Here is a 21,627-nt window from a genome sequence, read left to right as displayed (position 1 = left end):
CCCTTCATCATCCTGGTCACTTCACTTTGGGAACTCTGTAATTTATCTACACCATTTTCTAAAATACAGCACCCAACACTGAAAAAAAAAAAAAAACAACCCACTCTCTGTGCCCTCATAAGGCCAAAGCATAGAGAGACTTTCACTTTCCTTGGTTTGGAGGTTATGCCTCTCTCTCTCAATATAGCTTAAGAGCAAACGAGCATTTTTGGCTTCCATATTACATCATAGACTCTTTTTTTTTAACATTTAATTTTTATTTTATTTTTTTCTCAATTACATGTAAACAAAAAATTTTAAAATTCATTAAAATTTTTTTTATTTCCCTTTCTCTCTTCCCTCTCCGCTCATTGAGAATACAAATAATTTGATAGAGATTATACATGTGTAGACATGTAAAAACATTTCCATATGTTACAAAAGAAAAAGCAGACCCAAAAAAACAAGAATAATAAAGAAAAATTTTTTAAAGTATGATTCAATCTGCATTCAGATTTCATCAGTTCTTTCTCTGGAGGTGGACAGCATTTTTCACCATAAGTTCTTCAGAACCATTTTGGATCATTGTATTGCTGAGAATAGCTAAGTTATTCATAGTTGATCACTGAACAATATTGCTGTTACTATGTACAATGTTGTCCTGCTTCTGCTCATTTCACTTTGCATTAGTTCATGTAAATCTTCCCAGGTTTTTCTGAAAACATCCTGCTCATTATTTCTTATAGCACAATAGTATTCCATCACAATCATCTACCATAACATTCAGCCATTCCCTAACTAGTAGGCAATCCCTCAATTTCCAATTCTTTGCCACCGCAGAAAGAGCTGCTATAAAATTTTATACATATAGGTCCTTTTCCTCCTTTGGTATACAAACCCAATAATGGTATTTCTGGGTCAAAGGGCATATGCAATTTTATAGCCCTTTGGGCATAGTTAAAAATTGCTCTCCAGAATGGTTGTATCATTTCACAACTCCACCTAAGAATGCATTAGTGTCCCTATTTTTCCACATCCCCTCTAACGTTTGTCATTCTATCATTTTATCATATTAACCAATCTAATAGTGTAATGTGGTACCTTGGAGTTATTTTAATTTGCATTTCTCTAATAGGTTGTGATTTATAGCATTTTTTCATATGACTATAGATAGCTTTTATTTTTTCTTCTGAAAACTGCATGTGTAGTCATATCCTTTGACTATCTACCAGTTGGGGTATGACTCATATTCTTATTGGCTCAGTCTCCCCTCTATATATTTGAAAAATGAGGCCTTTATCAGAAAAAAACTTATGTAAAATTTCCCCCCCAATTTCCTGCTTCTCTTCTAATGTTGGCTGTATTAGCTTTGTTTGTGCAAAATCTTTTTAGTTTGATGCAGTGAAAATGATTCATCTGAAATCCCATGATGCTCTTTATCTCTTGTTTGGTCATAAATTCTTTCCTTATCCACAAATCTGACAGGTAAAATATTCCATGCTTCCCTAATTTGCTTATGACATCACTCTTTATGTCTAAATCATGTACTCATTTTGACCAGATCTTGATATCTGATATAAGATGTTGGCCTACAATAGGGCTTCTTAAGCTTTTTCTAATGGTGACCCCTTTTTGGGTTCCAGCAGTGTTCATTGCGTGGCCTGAGGGTATGCATAGAGCAAAGTGTGCATGCTTTGTGTTCAGACCTCAGATTCATTATGCATTTGATTTTTAATTAATTTTTGGTCACTGTACATTCAGAAATCTGGGTCACGACACACAGTTTAAGAAGTGTTGGTGTATACCTAATTTCTGCTGAACTGCTTTCCAGTTTTCCCAGAAATTTTTGCCAGTTTGTGATATCTTGTCCCAAAATCTTGACTCTTTGGCTTTATCAAACACTAGATTACTATGGTCATTTACTACAATGTATTGTGTACCTAATCTTTTCCACTGGTCCACTACCGTATTTCTTAGCCAGTGCCAGACTGTTTTGATGATGACTACTTTGTAATACAATTTGAAATCTGGTACTGTTAAACCACCTTCCTTCACATTTTTTTTTCATTGATTCCCTTGGTATTTTTGACCTTTTGTTCTTCCAGATAAATTTTGTTATCATTTTTGCTAGCTCTATAAAATAAATTTTTGGTAATTTGATTGGTGTGGCACCAAATAAGCAAATTAATTTAGGTAGAATTGTCATTTTTATTATATTGGCTCAGCCTACCCATGAGCAATTTTTATTTTTCCAATTGTTTAGATCTGAGTTTATTTGTGTAAAGTGTTTTGTAATTGTGTTCATATAGTTCCTGGATTTGTCTTGGCAGGTAGACTCACAAGTATTTTATATTGTCTAGAGTTAAGTTAAATGGAATTTTCTCTTTTTATCTCTTCTTTCTGGACTTTGTTGGTGTACATGGGACGACTGATGACATATGTCAGTTTATTTTATATCCTGTAACATTGCTGAAGTTGTTAATTATTTGAACTAATTTTTTAATTCCTTCTCTAGAATTCTCTAAGTAAACCACTGCATCATCTACAAAGAGTAATAGTCTTATTTCCTCATTGTCTATTCTAATACCTTCAATTTCTTTTTCTTCTCTCCTTGCTATAGCTAGCATTTCTAGAAAACATTGAATAATAGTGATGATAATGGGCATCTTTGCTTCACCCTTGATCTTACTGGAAAAGTTTCTAGATTATCCCCATTATAGATAATACTTGCTGATGGTTTTAGATAGATACTACTTATCATTTAGATGAAAACTCCATTTATTCCTATGCTTTCTAGTGTTTTTAATAGGAATGTTGTATTTTTTCAAAAGCTTTTTCTGCATATGTTGAGATAATCATATGATTTTCATTGGTTTTGTTATTGATGTGGTCAAATATGCTGATAGTTTTCCTGATATTGAACATTCCTGGTATAAATCCTACCTGGCCATAGTTTGATATATTGCTGTAATTTTCTTGCTAGTATTTTATTTAAAATTTTTGCATCAAAATGCATTAGGGAAATTGGTTTTAATATCAGCACCATATTTGTGTCATAAAAGGAATCTGATAGGACTCCTTCTTTGCCTATTTCCCCAAATAATTTATATAGTATTGGAATTAATTGTTCTTTAAATGTGTGGTAGTTGTGAATCCATCTGGTCCTGAAGAGTTTTCCTTAGGGAGCTCATTGGTGGCTTGCTCAATTTCTTTTTCTAAGACAGGGTTATTTAAGTATTTGATTTCCTCTTCTGTTAACCTGGGCAATTTATATTTTTGTAAATGTCCATCCATTTCACTTAGATTGTCAGACTTATTAGCATACAATTAGGCAAAATAACTCCTAGTAATTGTTTTAATTTCATTTCCATGGGTGGCAAATTCACCCTTTTCATTTTTGCTACTGGTAATTTGCTTTTTTTCCCCTTTCTTTTAAAAATCAAATTAATTCATGGTTTATCTATTTTATTGTGTTTTTTTTTCTCATAAAATCAGCTTCTAGTTTTGTTTATTAGTTCAATGGCTTTCTTACTTTCAATTTTAATTAATCTCTCTTTTGATTTTCAAGATTTTTAATTTGATGTTTAACTGGGGATTTTAAATGTGCTTTTTTCTAGATTTTTAGTTGTGGTTCATTGATCTGCTTTTTCTCTATTTTATTGATGTAAGCATTTAGAGATATAAATTTTCCACTAAGTACTGCTTTGGCTGCATCCTATAAATCTTGGTATGTTTGTTTCATTGTTGTCATTCTCTTTAATGAAATTATTGATTGTTTTTACAATTTATTCTTTGATTCACTCATTCTTTAGGATTAGGTTATTTAGTTTCCAATTATTTTTAATCTATGTTTCCCCAGCTCTTCATTGAGTATCATTTGTATTGTATTATGGTCTGAAAAGCATGCATTTGGCTGTGAAGTTTTTATGCTCTAATACATGGTCAGTTTTTGTAAAGATGTCATGTACAGCTAAGAAAAAGGCATACTCCTTTCTATTCTTATTCTCTTTTCTCCAGAGGTCTTATCATATTTAATTTATCTAAAATTCTAATCTCCTTAATTTCTTTCTTGTTTATTTTATGTTTAGATTTGTCTAATTCTGAGAGGGGATCCCTCCCTGGTATGGTTTTTACTGCCTGTTTCTTCCTGTAACTCATTTAACTGTTCCTTTAAGAATTTGGATGCTTTGCCATTTGGTGCATATATGTTTAGTATTGATATTACTTCAGTGTCTATGGTACCTTTTCACATCCCTGCTTCTCTCTTTTAATTAGGTCTCTTTCTGTTTTTGCTTTGTCTGAGATTATTATTGCTATCCCTGCTCCTTTGTCTTCTGGAATATCATATTCCAAGCCCTCTAATCCTTTAATATGGAAGCTTTAATATGGGTGATTTAGATCTGTGGCTCTGTGATATTTGAATTGTTTCTTTCTAGTTGCTTGCAATATTTTCTCCTTGACCTGGGGACTCTGGAATTAGGCTGTAATATTCCTAGGGGTTTTCATTTCAGGATCTCTTTCTGGAGGTGATCGATGGGTTCTTTCAATTTCTATTTTACCCTCTGGTTCTGGGGATCAAAGCAGTTTTCCTTAATAATTCTTTAAAAGTTGATATCTAGGCTCTTTTTTTGATCATGGCTTTCAGATAGTCCAATAATTCTTAAGTTATCTCCTCTGGATCTATTTTCCACATCAGTTGGTTTTTTTCAATGAGATATTTAACATTTTCTTCTGTCTTTTCATTCTTTTGATTTTTTTTTCTTGTTCCATGGTGTCTTGTGGAGTCATTAGCTTCCATTTGCCCAATTCTTGTTTTTAAGGAATCATTTTCTTTTTCTTGTACCTCTTTCCATTTGGTTCATTCTGTATTTTAAGGCATTCTTCTCTTTAGTGGATTTTTGTGCCTCCATTACCATTTGGGCAATTTTGTATTTTAAGGTGTTATTATCTTCAAAATATTTTTGTGTCTCTTTCACTAAGCTTTTGACCCTCTTTTCATAATTTTCTTGGATCTCTCTCATTTATTTTCCCAGTTCTTTCTCTACCTCTTATTTGATGTTTAAAATACTTTTTGATCTCATCTAGGAATTCTTGTTGGGCCTGTGACCAATTCACATTTTTCTTTGAGGCTTTGCATGTAGCTGCTTTGACATCATTGTCTTCTGAGTTTGTGTCTTGCTCTTCCCTGTTACCATAGTAACTTGTTATGGCCCAGTTCTTTTTGTTGTTGTTTGCTCATTTCCCCAGCTTATTTATTGACCTTAAGTTGGGCTCTACTCCAGGTTATGAAGGGGGCGCTATCCTAAACTTGAGGCCTTTCTAGCTACTGTTTGCAGAGCTAGCTCTGGGAGTCTATAGATTTTTGGTGATCTAAGGGGAGGTGCAGTCATTGCTGTCTTGGCCTGTGCTCTAGTCTTTACCCAGGAAGGTACGTTGCTCCCTTGTAGCTACTAGTGGTAGCATTCCTCCTGGCACTAGGACTGTGGCCAGGTCCCTCATTCTCCTGCAGCTGCGATTGCTAGTACTCCCCTCTATCTTGGAATTGAGATCAGAGTCCCTCCTTTCCTGTGAGTAACTGTAAACACTCCTCTCCGCCCTGGAACCCGGAACTGGGCCCTGGCTCCTTTGAGGCCTCAAGTGCTATTGTTCCTTTTGGCTCTGGTCTGTGACCCAGAATTGTGTGTGGGCAATGTAACAGGGTCCTGAACCCAGCCCTGGCAAAGGGTCTTCTGCAATCTCCTTCTGACCAGTTGTTTGACACCCCTCCCTACCACACTCCTGGGCCCACCACCACCTGGGTGAGACAGACCTTTCCTGCTGATCTCCTGAGTTGTCTTGGGCTGGAAAATTGTTTTCCCTGACCCTTTGCTGGTTCTGCCACTTCAGAATTGTATCTGAGGCACTATTTTAGGGTTGTTTGGAGGGGAATTGGGGGGAGCTTGGCTGAGTGCTTCTCTACTCTGCTATCTTGGTTCCACCTCTGCACATCATAGACTCTTATTCAGTTTGCTTATAGTCCACTAAAGTCCTTATATCTTTTTCACATGAACTGATGTTTAGACACATCTCTCCCATCCTATACTTTTTTAAAGCTAAAGTATAGGATTGTATACTTATTCCTATTAAATTTCATCTTATTAGATTTAATCTAACATTCTAGCTTGCTGAGGACTTTTTGGATCCTTACTTTGTCATGATACAAGTTAACCAACTGTTTCTGTATGCTCCCCCCAAAATGATTTTTATGTTTTTAAATATAATAAAACTTTATTTAAAAATGTAAAAACCATTCTTAGCTTGCAGGCCCTACAAAAACAGGGTTCTACAGCCATAGTTTGCCTACCTCTGGCCTAGATGCACCTTCCAACTTTTGGATTGTGGATCCAAATGAATTCATTATAAATATGTAAATCAGCTCACTAATACATACTCCTCTTGGGTCACACACACACACACACACACACACACACACACACACACAAAACACACACATTCGTACAGAGCCATAGTTGGAAGTTTCCCAACAAGACCTGGACTTACACTAATTTCATTGATTGGCACCCCCTAATGGGAGGAGGAATCATGGAAGAACTCTGGCCTTTGATCCGAGATTGCCACTACTCCATCCCCTACTTATCCCAGCCCTGATCTTCCCATCCTGGCCACTGTTCCATGAATTTCATTCTATTCATAGGAAGAGAGAGGAGGAATTTCTTTTTCCATTGATTCCTTTGGGAGGGAAGGAAGGGAATATGCATTTGTTAAGCACCTACTATGTATCAGGCACTGTGCTAAGTTATTTTATAAATATCATCTAATTTAATAATATTTGTAGATGAGGTCATGGACCTCATTGGCAGATGAGGGCTTGGACCAGGCTATTTAGTGGTTGGAGACAGGACTGTGGCAAAAAAGCAAACCATTAAAAAGAATAATAAAATTTTAAAAAGCAAACCATTAATAATTGTCCTTTGGGTCTGGTCATTCAACCAATTTAATCATTTCTCCATCTTGTCCACAAGGAAAACATAAGAGACTTTGTCAAATGCTTTGTTGAAATTTTTACATAAACTGTTATCTACAGCATTCTCCCAATCTACCTTCTAGTAAGTTCATCAAAAAGGGAAATGAGGTTGGTCTGTCACGGCCTTTTCTTAGAGTTATGCTGGCTGTCAGCGACCACAGCTTCCTTTTCTAGATGTCATTTACTCCATTAATACTTTCTGGAATTTTGTCAGGAACCAAAAAGCAAATTCATTGGCTTAGTTTGCAGTCTCTACTGTCTTCCCTTAAAAAAAAAATCAGACTCTTTACTCTTCTCCAGTCGTAAAGTATCTCTTCCATTCTTCACTATCTTTCAAAGGTTACTTACTGACAGCAGCTTAGCATCCAGTTCTTTCAGTGTCCTGGAATATGCTTTGTTTGGGTGAGCTCACTTGAATCCATGAAGGGCAGCCATCGCTCTCTCTCTCTCTCTATCTCCCTACCTATCTTGGCTTTTAACTCCCTGCCATCTTTGTTCTTTTCAGTCCTTGGAACTGTTAGGAAAACCAGAAGCAAAATGAGAGTCCACTAGCAGTTTGGCCTTCTCTTTGTCATCCAAACAGGAATACTCTCCCTTCTTTGATCTTTCTCTTTCCCTCTGAAAGCTCTGTTTGAAAAGCCCCTCCTACACACTGTCTTCTTAACCTGGAGTCCATAGATCTCCAGTGAGGATAGATTTCAGGGAGTGGGCAGGTCTGGGAACTTGGATGGGGAAAAAAAATACATCTTTACTTCCACTAACTTAAATTGAGCATTTCCTTTAATTATTTAAAAAACATTATTCTGAAAAGAGGTCCATAGGATTCACCGATTGGCATAGCTGTCTATCACCAACAAACAAAAGAAGTTAAGAACCCTCAATATAGAGGTTATGCCTGTCTCCTTAAGGAGAGATGTTAGTGAGTTGCAATAAGTAATCATTTCTCTTTTTTTCAACTTTTTTTTGGTGAGGCAATCAGGGTTAAGTGACTTGTCCAGGGCCACGCAACTAGTAAGTGTCCAGTGTCTGAGGCTGCATTTGAACCCAGGTCCTCCTGACTCCAAGGTGGGAGATCTATCCACTGTGCTGCCTAACTGCCCAGTAATTATCACTCTATCAGATCCCTATGGAAGGAGAGTGTATGTGTGAGTTTAACTGTGATCTCTGAAGATCTAGGAGATCAAGTATGAAAAGGACTGAAAATGTGAGGAGGAACTTTTTTCTCATTAGAACTATCTTAACTGTTATTTTGCGAAGAAACATACAGAGGATTTTAAGAAGTGAGAGTCTGGAGAGATGTTTAGTAAGAGCTTGAGGGAAATTTAAACAATTGTTTTCCTATCATGGGTGGAGATAAACTGGAGAAGTTAGAAGGAGATCTTGCTCTTTCTTTATGAAACTAGTGTACTTTTTATATTTCAAAGAGATTCTTTGGAAGGGAGTTGTGTGTTTTTTTATCCTGAAAGAACTAAATGGTGTGGGATTGTGTTCTCAAAAGTGAAGAGATTCATCTTCAGTTACAGTGAAGCTTTGAGGCAACTCTGGCTTTGATATTTATCACAAATAAAATATTTAAGATAATTATCTATATCTTTGTTTTATTGAGTTCACTGCTAATGCATGATTGATCAACTACTTTTGATATTTATTTAAGCCTAGATTAAGGAATTTAATCTAGAGATATGAGTAACTACTATCAGCAAAGGGAGTTTCCTCAGTTTACTAAATAAATAATTTTTGATGAACTCAGGTGGGGGCTCTGAGCTTAGTCGATTAGGTTAGAGATATGTTGAGATTTTATTAATTAATGAGAAAATACACATTTCTCTAGAGTTTGGGATGATGAAATTAAGTATGGGAATGAAGAGTGCTTCAGTATGGACTGAGAAATCATTGACGAGTGAGTTTGGTGGTGACAGATAGGTTGTCCTTCCTAATCCTGTTACACCTCAATACAGATATAAATATTATATATATATACATATATGTATATATATAATATATGTATATGTATATATCTATACATACATATTATATATACACACACATATATGTATATGTATATATACGTATATATATATACATATATATATACACACATACATGTATGTATCTATGTATTTTTAAAATGCAGCTCTATTATGTCTACCCAGTTCTAATACTTCTTAGCAGTCTAACCGTAAGCAAGTTCCTTCTTCCTCTCTGGGCTTTCATCTGGAAAATGAGAATGATAATACTTGTACTAACACTCTTATGTTAAAATGCCATAGAACTGAGAGCTCCTATTATTTTTGTCTTTTGTCTGTTTGCTTATACCTGACTGTCTCTATAGGTATGTATGTATGCATTCCATCATTCTTATGTAGAGTTCAGGAGTCTCAAATCAGGGCACAGTGGATAGAGCACTAGCTCTAAAGTCAGGAGAACCTGAGTTCAAATCCAGCCTCAGATATTTACTAGCTATGTGACCCTGGGCAAGTCACTTAACCCCTATCGTCTCCCCCACCACCACCAAAAAAAAAAAAAAAGAAGTCTTCACATCCAATCTATACCAGAGCAGAAACCAAGAACTCAAAGGTTGGTTGGAGAGGCAAGGCTCACCTGAGAATAGTCATGAAACAAGATAGGCCAGTATGTTTAGGTTTGTGAGGCATGCGGGAGGAAACCAGAGAGGGGGGAGGACTCAGGGTGGCCTGCTATGGTCAGGGGACACTCAGTAGGAGGTCAAACTTGAGCCTGGCCTTGAAGGATTCTGAATATTAGGATAGACATGCAGACCAGCATGATAATAATAATAATAATAATAATAATAATAATAATAATAATAATAATAAAAACCCAGCAGCTCTTATTGATAGAACTGGAGGTGTTAAGTTTTGCAAAGTGCTTTTCTCACAAGCCTAGAAGATAGGTATTATTATTAGTCCCCCTTTTAATGCATTATTACCTCCATTTTACAAAGGAGGAAGCAAGGCTCAGAGATGGAAAGTGACTTACCCAAAGTCACACACACAGCTGGTAAGTAGGTAAGTGGTACAGTGGATGGAGCTCCTGGAGCCAGGAGGACCTGAGTTCAAATGCAACCTCAGAACCTTACTAGCTGTGTGACCCTGGGCAAGTCACTTAACCTCTGTCTGCCTCAGTTTCCTCATTTGTAAATTGGGGATAATAATACACCTACCTCCCAGGGTTGTTGTGAGGATCAAATAAGATATTTGTAAAGTGCTTTGTAAACCTTAAAGTGCTATATGAATGTTGTTATTGTATCAGAGTGGGAATTTGGAGCTTGATTTCTTGTTTTTTGTTTTTGTTTTTTTTTTTTAGGGGGTGAAGCAATTGGGGTTAAGTGACTTGCCCAGGGTCACACAGCTAGTACGTGTTATGTGTGTGAGGTCGAATTTGAACTCAGGTCCTTCTTGGAGCTTGATTTCTTAACCTCAACTTCAGTGCTTTTTCCATTGCACCCAGCTGCCTTTCCACTCCTGGCATCCTGAGGCAGTGAAAAGAGCCTGGAGTGAGAATCGTGAGCTGTTTCTTTTAGTTCCTCTGCTCTGTAGCTCGCTAGCCAAGCAATCCAAACAAGGCCATTTCCTTTCTCTGCGTCTCAGTTTCTTTGTTTGTAAGAGGAGAAGGTTGGTGACAGTGGGGAAGCAGAGGCCGCAGTCTCAGAGTCTCTGACTGTGATTCCGAGTAGGGGAGTGTAGCACGGCAGGAGGGTAGATTTGGGGGGCTTTGTGTGAGGAGGGCAGCCTCGGTCGTCTCTGCGGGGCCTGCAGAGTCCCTGGTAAGAGAGAGTGACTGGCAGGAGGCCAGCAAGCCGAGGTTCTCAAATCCAGGTAATTGGATTCCCTGGAACAAGGCCACCTGCCTGAGGGGCATTTCCATTAACAGCCCTCATTAGAAGGGAGGCGGATCCAGCATCTGGATGAGTCAGTTAAAGGCCCTTGAGGCTAAGCAGGGTGGTGTTTAGGTACCTGTGGGCCAGCCTGGGCAGGGTGAGGCATGGCTTTGTTTGCCGGGCTCCGACCAGAAACGAGTCACAGTGAAGTGCACTGACCTGTCTCTTCCTTGTCACTTCTTATGCACGCACTTGAACACATTCATCCGCTCTCGTGGTTAGCTACTCACAACGGGCTGACACGCTCATGTACACAGGTATACACATTTACAATACACACTGAGGGATTGTACCAGCACAGACTCACACGTGTGTATCTCCCTGCACCTACAGTTACTAAGCAGGGGTTTGTGTCAGGGCGTGGGAGCATGAAAATGCGGAGAAATGCCAAGGATTACATCATCAGGGAAGGGAGTCACGAGGCAGACCTGCCTTGCATGCCCTCCTGTGCCCTGGCTGAGTGACCTGGGGCAGGTGCCTGATCTCTGGATCTGGATTATATGGGGATGCGGACTCTGGAAAGATAAGGCTACAGAAGGCCGAGGGCAAGGTCCCCAGATGTCACCCGCATTGCTCCTGGCCTTGGCATCCCTTGTCTTTCAGGCTCCTGTGCCCCCAGCCTTCAGCTGACAAAGTGCCCAGCTTGTCCAGAGAGGTCAGCCTCCCTGGCCTTTCTGCCTACCCAAATCATATTGGGCCTGTCGACCATGATGAGGGGGTCAGATTAGCCCAGTCCCAGAATCACACACTAGTAGAGTTGGCCAGGATCTCATAATACAGGACAGCAGACCTGGAAAGATGTCTCCAAGAGTTGTCCAGGCTCACGCATCTGGGAAGTGTTCGAGCCAGCACTGGAACCCAGATCTTCTGACTCTATCATGGGTTACCTTTCGATCAGTTGTAGTCCCTCCCTATGATTTTGCCCAAGCCCTCTCCACAGTGGCAGAAAGGAGACTTCAGTTGGGTCTGTGGCTACTGTGGCTGTAGGGAGCTGATTACTGAGGCAAAGAATAGGTCAGAATCCTTAGCAAGGGAAGATCAGTGATGCTCTGGCTCTGGTCCTTAATTCAATTAAAGATGTTTATTAAATGCCTATAATATATATGAGGTCCTTGTTTGTGTGTGTGTGTATACACATCATACATATGTGTATATATATATTCATGCACATATATGGGCATATCATATGAATCTAAGTATACACACACACACACACACACACACACACACACACACATGAAGTGCTCTAATCCAAGGGAATACAAAGACAGATCCATAAGGGAAGAGACTGACACAGGTACTGCTTTCAACAAGTCTACAACCAAATAGGAGGACAGACATGTGAACAAATAAACTGTTACAGGAGGGAGGGAGTACAAAGGAGAGGTTCTGGCAAATCTCTAAGAGAAATTTCAAGAGAGGAAATTAGAGAGGGCTTCATGGAAGAAGGGGCACTTGAGCTGGGCCTTCAAAGAAGGGAGAGACTCGGACAGATGTTCATGAGAAGGGAGGAGGAGTCTTATATAGGACCGTGGATATCAGAAGAAGATATTTATTCCATTTATTGCATAGTAGACGATGAGTAGCCACTGAAGGTTTTTCAGTAAAGGAAGGCTATGTGCTTAGTAGCGACTTAGAAAGGATTCTTAGGCAGAGAGTGGTATGGAGAATGGAACAAGGAAGGGACAGACTGGAGTCAGGAAGACCAGTTAAGGGACCATTGTATGGGGCAGCTAGGTGCCGCAGTGGATAGAGCACCAGCCCTGGAGTCAGGAGGACCTGAGTTCAAATCCAGCCTCAGACACATACTACTCACTAGATGCGTGACTCTGGGCAAGTCACTTAACTCCAATTGCCTCCCCAGGAAAAGAGAGAGAAGAGAGAGAGAGAGAGAGAGAGAGAGAGAGAGAGAGAGAGAGAGAGAGAGAGAGAGAGAGAGGAGAGAGAGAGAGAGAAAGAAACGATTGCAATAGTGCCATTGGGAGGGGATAAGCACCTGACTTAGGGTGGTTGTAAAGAGGGGAAGAATGTAAGCTATCATAGAAAGGAAAGGTCATAGGACTTTAAAACTGATTGGATATTGGTAGTGATTAAAAGAGAAGAGTCAACAACTTCATTCACTCTTGACTTGTCACCTCTTGGCAGACTACCGAAACAGTTCTGTCTCCAGCCCTGATCTCTCTCCAGAACTCTGGTGTCCTTTTTCCACTGGCCTACTAGATCCCTTCATCTGGATTTCTTGCCTTTAAACTTAACAAATTGCAAAATGAATCTATCATCTTCCTCCCCCCAAACCTGATCCTCCCCATAACTTCCCTATTTCTGTTATTGCTACCACCATCCTCTGAGTAGCTGTAGTTTGAAACATTCACTTACAAGGAGACTCAGGCTCATAGGGGATCAGTGACCAGCCACTAAGTGTAGTAGCGGGATTCTATCACCAGTCTTTCCTGACTCCAAATCTAGTGTGGAGGGAGGGGAAGAAAAGAGAGAAGACAAAGACGGGAGAGGGGAGAGAAGAAAAGTGGGGGAGAGAAAGAGAAGGGAAAGAGGGAGAGAAATGAAATGAACAAAGGCAGCGAGGTGGCATGGTGGATAGAGCACCGGGCCTGAAGACAGGAGGACCTGAGTTCAAATCTAGCCTCAGACATTTGACACTTACTAGCTGTGTGACCCTGGGCAAGTCGCTTAGCCCCTTTTCCTAGCAAAAACCAAAAAAAGAGAAATGAACAGCGAGAGAGAAGAAAGGGAAGAGGGAAGAAAGAGAAGGAAGAAAAAATGAGAGAGGGAGGGAAGAATTGGAGAGAAGAGGGAAAGGAAAAGAGGGAAGGAAGAATCAGAAGAGGAAAGGATAGGGAGAAGGGGTGTGTGTGTGTGTGTGTGTGAGTGAAAGAGTTAGTTACATAATCCCCCAGCTGGGCTTAAAGGAGAAAAAAAATGATTTGGAGAGGGTGGAAGCAGCTTTCAGGAAGAGATGGTTATGTAACAATTGTATCAGCTTCAAGGAGGTAACTAACTTCCAGTCGACAGATGAAGAAACCCTGGGGCTGTGGGTACATAGGAGAGAGATTGACTGATAAAGGAGAAAAGGAAAATCAAAAGACAACCAGAGAATCCACAGAGACAGATACAAATGAATTCTCATTTAAGCATCCTAGGAAAACGCATGCCACCTCTCTTATATAAAAACAGGAAGAAAGCGGAGCTCTTCTTTTCCATTCTAAACAGGAAAGGGATGAGGAAACCAAAGCAAGATGGGCTGAGGCCCACTTCCAGAAAGACCCTTCTGACACCTCACACTTTTCCATTTAAAAAAGCACTTTATTCACAACACTCCTTTGAGATAGGAAGTGCCGAGATTTTCATCGGGAATTTACATGTGGAGAAGCTGGAGGCCAAGGGCTGCCCAAGGTCATGTACCTAGTAAGTGAGAGCGCTAGGACTTGAACCCAGATCCCCAGGGTTCTTTCTATTGTCCTACAATGCCCTTCTCTCACGAGGTTGATCCAAAGGCAAGGACAGGCAACCCTAAGTGGCTGTGCCACTTTTACATCATCCAAGACAGAATAGGTATCCATTGATCCTGGCGGGGGAAGGGGCTTAGAGGGGAGAGTAAGACACTTGTCTGTCTGCTCCTGGGTGATTCTATGTCTAGAAATAGTCCTATTGCCGTCTACTCACCCCTACCAACACCCATCCTCCTTACCTCCCACCCTCCTCACCTCCCAAAGACTACCTTCATCCTAGGTATCATTCTCTCCCTCTACCTCCCCAGAGCCTCCTCTGCCGTTCAGATTCAACAAGGTGGTGCAGTGGAGAGAGTGCTGGACTTGGAGTTAGAAAAGGCTGAGTTTAAATCCAGCCTCAGACCCTTACTAGCTATATGACCCTGGACAAGTCACTTAACCTCTACATACCTTACATTTACCTCCAGGTCTGTTATGAAGATAAAATGAGATTGTGTTTATAAAGTGCTAACTATCACTAGTCTTTCTTCACCCCACTCCAAACCATTCTCTTTCTCCATCTTTTGACCTGGGCTCCTTCAAGTCCAACCTATCACTGCAGCCTTTGGTTCTATACTGTCAAGCCTTAGTCTCTAACTGCTCCATAAGTATGCATCTTCCCACCCCCATAACAGATCATGAACTCCCTGAGGGTGGGACTCAAATCTACTTTCTTTCTAACTCAGACTATAAATTCCCTGAAGGTGGGGACCATTTCCTCTCTCCCAGTTTCCCCCACAAGGTAGTCCAACATGGAAATAATAACCCCCGAAGTGGTCGAGTTATTTGAATTTACACCATATGTTTACACTGGGCTGAAATAAAGACCATATTTTATATAATCATAACTTGAAATAGCGCAGATTTGAATGCAGGTGACCATTTCAGGGGATTCCCGAGCTAGCTGTAAGTACTTAGTACATTCCTAAGGTACACTTCTATGCCTTCCCAGGGATCCAGGTTCCTTCGCTTACAGCACAATCTGATCAAACCAAGCAGTGAAGACACAGATTTTATGCCTCTTCAGTTCCTAACACCCTGTCCCCTTGAGCCGCCCTATCCCCTGTACATGACAGTGCCCAGAGATTTCCCTCCTCCCCCAGTACCTGGCCAACAGAGCTGACTGTACCCTCCCTGCTCCAAATCTCACTCTCCTCCATCCCTGGCCTAACTAAGCCATCTACTAACATCTGGCAGGGGCTACTCAGCTGTACGAAGAGATGTGATTTTAATCCTGCTCAGTTAATTAGTGAAGATAATGAACTGGCTGCTCCAGCTAATAAGCCAGCTGATGGGGTTGGGTGAGGGGAGGAGAAGGACAACAAAGATGTTGTATGATAGCCCCAGAGTGCAAGTCTAAAGGATGATGCTCTCAAATGCTTTGTGTGGTAGTGAAAAGAGCCCTGTGCTAGAAGTTAGGACAGCCAGGTCCAGATTCTGCCTCAGTTTCCCCATCTGTGCCAGGAAGTCAACTGTACCCATAGTTCTCATTCTCCCAGGGAGACTTCCAGTACCAACACACAAGTCAACCTAGTCTCTCTCAGTCTTCTCCCACTAACAGCCAAGGAAGAACTGGCACCCAGCCGGCTCTGACATCCCCTTAGTTCCCAGGCTCGGGTCTTGGTGCTGCCCGTTGTCCCAGGGAATATTAAGGGGAGTCAGTAACCCTGCCCCAGATCTCCAAGGTGATTCCTTTTTTTTAGTTCCCATTCTGTTTATTATTCCCTTAGGGCACAGCCCTTCTGATAACCACAGCGTGCTAATGTGAGCACTGATATGTTAGCCCTAAGCAGGTAAGACAGGTGCATTTTAACAGGAAGATTTCCAGAGAAGACAGTAGCTCTCTCTAATGGTAAAATTTCCAGATCAGGCAGCCGAGGCAGATCGAAATGCCTGGGGTCCCAGCTGCTGTGACATCACATTATGTGTACAAGCAAGGCTGGCTATGGTCTGCTCACCTCCTCAGAAACACGGGGCAGCCCTTGACTCAGTCTTCCCCTGGGACTGGGAGGTCCCTGAGGGTAGAGGCTGGGCTTCCTTCTGTCTGACTTCCTTCAGGGGTCTCACTGGTGCCCACTCCAACCCCTCCCCTATTAAAAAAGGGCTGGTTGAGGAAGGAGACAACTTCTCACCTTCAGTCCTATTTTGTATTTGTTCATATTCCAAGCACTTTTCCCGCTCCAACTCTATGCTCTGTACTAGGAGACATTCTTCGTGCAGGTGGTTGGCTACCTGTGAGACAGAAAGTAATCCAGATTAGTGGCCCAGGAAATCTCAGCCCCTGGCCTCTGTGAAGAAGGGGCCACTGCCCAACAACACCCCAGGCCCCCAGGGTCGGAGGACAAGACCAGCTCTCTCTCCTCCCCCAACCCAAGGCCCAACAGGGATAGTAGAGTCCCAGCCCTGACGCTAACTTGCTACGTGACCTTTGGCAAGTAACTTGGTCTCTTGGGGCCTCAGTTTTCCCATCTGTAAAATGAGGGAGTCCGACTCTGACATTCCGTGATTCTATAATTAGAGAGGTTAACAGGGCTGACGGAAAAAGAAAATTCCTGGCACATAATAGATGTTCCATTAATGCTTTTTGACCAATTGACTGTAATGCAAGAGCGGCTTTTGAACTATATACTGTCTTGCATTATCTGGGATTTGTAAGGAGATGCTTCTAGCTGACAGTAGCCCATGGCACATCTCACCCTGACATCATTCTTTATTGCTGTTGTTCAGCCATTTCAGTCGTATCTGACTCTTTGTGACCCCATTTGGGGTTTTCCTGGCAAAGATACTGGAGTGATTTGTCATTTCCTTCTCCATCTCATTTGATGGGGAAACTGAGGCAAAGAGGGTTAAGTGACTTGCCCAGCGTTGCACAGCTAGTAAGTATCCGAGGCTGGATTTGAACTCTGGAAGATGAGTCTTCCTGACTCTAAGACTGGCATTCCTATGAATCATCCATATAATGGAGCTGAGAATAATTCTTGCACCTCCCTGCCTTCTTCCTGGGCCTGTGTTTTCTCCCCTTTCTTTAAAAACACACAAGCATTTCCACTGAGGTCAAGAGGACTTTGAAATCTCTTGTTCTGTCGCCTTCAGTTTGCTTGGTGTCTGGCACAGCTGGCATTGCCTTGGCAAATTTATAAGAATAGCTTGATGTTTTCAGGGCCTCTGTGTTCTAGAATGGTTTGGGTGGCAAACCCTGCTAAAGGTACAAGGGATCCTTGCGGCATCAGGCTGCATTTTCTCCATAGCCGGCAGTTTAAGCTCAGATCTACGGCACTCACTAACTCACCTAACCCAAGAAGTAGGTCCTCTCTCCCAACGTGGTTCCTAGGAAATCCTTTCTTCCACTTTCTGTTTTCATTTGACAAGCATTTTATAAGTCCCTATGATGTGTCAAGTACTGGGCTAGACCCTAAAGATGCAAAAATAGTGCCTGCCAACCTACCCAGGGGTAAATGCTTTATTTGGATAAATAATTGTGAAATAGATAATTTCAAGGGGCAAGGAAAGCACTATTAACTAGGGAGGGTGCCCCATCAGGAAAGACCTCATATAGGAGGTGGCGCTGAGCTAAGTCTTGGGAGTAGGGAAGGATCCCACAAGGTAGGGTTGAGTAGGGAGCATATTCCAGGCATGGTGGGGGATAGCCTGTGCAAAGACATGGGAATTGCAATGGAGAGTTCGTGAAGGAGGGGTGATGTGTAATCATTTCAGAAAGAGATGTTCGAGCCAGGATTTGAAGGGTTTTAAGTTTCAAACTTTATTCTAGGGGTAATAAGGAGCCATTGAAGCTTCCAGACCAGGGGGTGACATGATAAGATCTGTGCTTTAGGAACATGAGTTCAGTGGCTATAGGAGATGATAGAGAGGGGAAAGGCTGCATACAGAGACATCCATTGTGAGCTTATATGAACAGCCTAGGCAAGAGGTAATAGGTGCCTGAACCAGGGTGGTGATGGCGTGAGTGGAGAGAAGGGGAAGGAGATGGAGTAGAGGTCAAATCGGGAAGATTTGGCAACTGACTGGTCATGGCAAATAAGGAAGAGGTGAATCCCGAGTGCCTGGAAAGACCGTTGCAGAAACAGGAGGAGAAAGAAAGGGTTTAGGCAGACAGATAATGAATTCTGTTGGGGACATGTTAAGTTCAAGATGCTCCTGGGACATCTTAGAGGAGAAGGAAATGTCCAACAGCCAGTTCGTGACACAGGACTCATACTCAGGCTGGACGTATAGCTCTGGGAATTATCTGCTTGGAGCATACCCAATAAGGGGCAGCACATGGATGAGATGATGGAACAAGGAAGACTAAGAAGGAACGTTAGGTAGGTAAGAGGAGAACCAGGCAAGAACAGTGTCATTAAAACTCAGGAAGGAGAGTTAGTATCACATGGTGCAAAGAGGGAAGAAAAATGAGGATTGAGAAAAAGCCATTAGATCTACCATTGAACAGATTTTTCAGAAGCTAGAGGAGACCAGTTTTAATCGAGTAGAAGGGTTGGAAGTCAGAGTTCGAGGGGCTGAGAAGTGTGTAGATATGTGTGTGGAAGTGGAGGCAATGATTATAAACAGCTTTTTTTTTTCTAGAATTTTGACTATGAAAGGAAGGAGAAGCACAGGATAATAGCTTGAAGTCATGGAGAGGTCTGGGCGTGTTCCTGGGAAGAAGGAGACAGCAGATGGATAGACAAATTGAAGATTAGTGATGGGATCAAGGGCACACACAGGTAGAGGGGTTGGCCTTGGTAAGGAGTAAGGGCATCTCTTCTTCTGAGATTAGAGGAAAGAAGGAGAGAGGAAAACACAATGGAATTTGAGGCATAGAACTAGGGGGCGGGGGAGTCAGTTCACAACAGATGGTCTTGATTTTCTCAGTAAAGTATGAGGCAAGGCATCAGCTTCTGAATGCTTCAAAAACTGCTAAATCTTAAATAAAGTTCCAGCAAATGGGCAACTATGTGGAAGATGGATTGGTGAGAAGAGAGGCTAGATGCAAAGATTCCTCAATCAATAGCTGCTGAGAATTGGGTTAATTTGAGAAGAAATTCAAGGAGGGGGGGATGCATGGCAGGGCATGGGGATTGTCTTCTGACTCTGATCTGGTTTCTCCCTTCTCAGAGTTCTGGATATGTTGTCTTCATTACAGTGGGACTCCCTAAGGACAGGGCTCTGCTTTCTCCCATCAGAGCTCCCCCATCCCCATCCCTGCATAGCCCAACTCTAAATAGGTTGAAAGGCTCCTTCCCTAGCCCTTCAGATATACAGCACACCAGCACATTCTCACATCAGTGCTTATCACATGACATATACCATACCATGCCATACCATATCATGCCATGCCATACCATTCCACATCATATCATATCATGCCATGTCATACCATACCTTATCATGCCACACCATATCATTCTATACCATACCATATCATAGGTGAGTCAGTAAAGAAAAGTGATATTATACTATTTGGGTTATTGAGGCAATGGGTATGTGAGGCTGTGGGTAGTTAATTAGCCAGTCAGTGATGAATAAGCCAGAGTGGAGTAGAAAGAAAGTTGGCTGTGGAACCAGATGATTACTGGTATAGAGCCTGATTCATGGGAACTCCATGACCATTGGCATTCTCTGAGTTTCAGTTTCCTCCTTTGTGGAATGAGGACCTGGAAGGTCCCTCCCAGCTCTAACTCCTCTGATCTATGACCTAAGATTTTCTTCTCTAACCTGGATGGGTCGAGGCTATGGACTAGCTGTCACTAAGGTAGAACAGCTGGCACCTTGCCCCAAGGTGCAGGAGCTTAGCAGTATCCTGGAGTGCATTCCTCCCACCATACCCCTTGGGGCCCTCCTTGCCCTCCCTTGATGACTAAAGCCTCATCCCAAGATAACCCCCCTTCCCTCTATCTCCCATTCCCACTTCCCCAGAATTCTTTAGCAGTATAGAAATTTTGAAGTGTCCCAGGGCAGGTATTCTCCTTCTCAGCCACTCTAGCCCAGGTGAGCTTCTCCCACCCCCTTCCTTGACCTTCTCTCGCTTGCTTCAGGTGCAAACATTCCTAGTTCATACTTTGCCCCTGAACACTCATGGACATAGTTGTGTGCCTGTGAATGCTGGAGAAATACTTATCTCAGTAGAAAGACCACTTGCTCTAGCATCACAAGACTTGGGTTCTAGTCTCACCTCTGATACTTACTACCTGGATGGCCTTGGACAAGTCACTCAGGGCCTCAGTTTCCTTATCTGTGAAAAGAGGGTGGGGTTGGACTACATGGCCTCATACATCTACGTTCCTAGGTTTTGCCTTTCTCTCTGTTCCATCTCCTGGTTGTATCCCTTCTTCGTTATAATGAAACAATGCCTATGTCTCCTTCCATCAATGGGTATTTCCCCTATCATCCCCGCACAGCCCTATCCTGAACAGATTAAGCCTCCTTCCTCTGCCCTCTAGACATTCAGCACACATAGCTTCTGACGCTCCTCATATCCTCATGTTTAGAGTTATGAGATAACACACAGGAAGCATTTTTGCAAACCTTAAAGTACTATAGCAGTGCTATTATTATTATTATTATTTATTACTAGAAGGGACATTAGAGATGATCTGGTCCAACCTCCTCATTTTACAGAAGAAGAAACTGAGTCTCAGAATGAGAAATCAGTTCTCCATATTTAATTGCTGCATAATTTCTTTGGGCCTCTCCACATGATTAGTTTTAATAGTCTGGGTCTGCGGCATTTCCCCACCACTAACCTTCCTCACCAACCCCACCAAATTATGGCAGCAGCTTCCTCATGGATGTCTCTGAATCCTCTCCCATCAGAACAGTGGAAAGAATGGTGAGCTTGAGATCCAAATATCTGGCCTCGAGGCCACAGCCTCCCCACCCCCATCTAGATTGAAGCCCAGGCTCTGACATTTACCAGCCGTCTGCCCTTGGGTAAATTACTTCCCCATTATAAGGCTTCGGTTTCCTCCTTTATACGATGGGGAAGACTGATACAGTGGCAAAAGCACATGACTTTGGGCATGTCGTTTAAACTCTCTAGGCCTCAGTTTCCTCAGATGTAAAATGAGGTGGTTGGACTAAACGATCTCTAGTGCCCAGTTCTAGCATTCTATGAATCTGTGATTCCCAGACTTTCCAGAGATTTCTCCTTCCTCTCTGTTCTGTCTCCTGGATGCATCCTGTCTTCTTCATCATAATGGGACAAGGCCCATGTCTTCTTC

The 21,627-nt window shown here is 41.7% G+C and overlaps 1 protein-coding gene across 2 annotated transcripts in view; it reads right to left on the bottom strand.

Annotated features, from left to right (window-relative positions):
- Positions 1 to 21,627, bottom strand: part of VIPR1 (vasoactive intestinal peptide receptor 1) — an 88,136-nt gene that overhangs the window by 39,918 nt on the left and 26,591 nt on the right. For both annotated transcript variants that reach the window (XM_020999207.2, XM_020999208.2), the window contains exon 2: positions 16,540 to 16,639. In XM_020999207.2, the coding sequence (XP_020854866.1) occupies positions 16,540 to 16,639 (100 nt within the window). The remainder of the gene's footprint in view (positions 1 to 16,539; positions 16,640 to 21,627) is intronic.

This window comes from Phascolarctos cinereus, unplaced genomic scaffold, assembly GCF_003287225.1.
Source record: "Phascolarctos cinereus isolate Bilbo 61053 unplaced genomic scaffold, phaCin_HiC Scaffold_4;HRSCAF=312, whole genome shotgun sequence".
Taxonomy (NCBI): Eukaryota; Metazoa; Chordata; class Mammalia; order Diprotodontia; family Phascolarctidae; genus Phascolarctos; species Phascolarctos cinereus.
The sequence above is the reverse complement of the archived record's forward strand: the minus strand, read 5'-3'. Positions and strand labels throughout refer to the sequence as shown.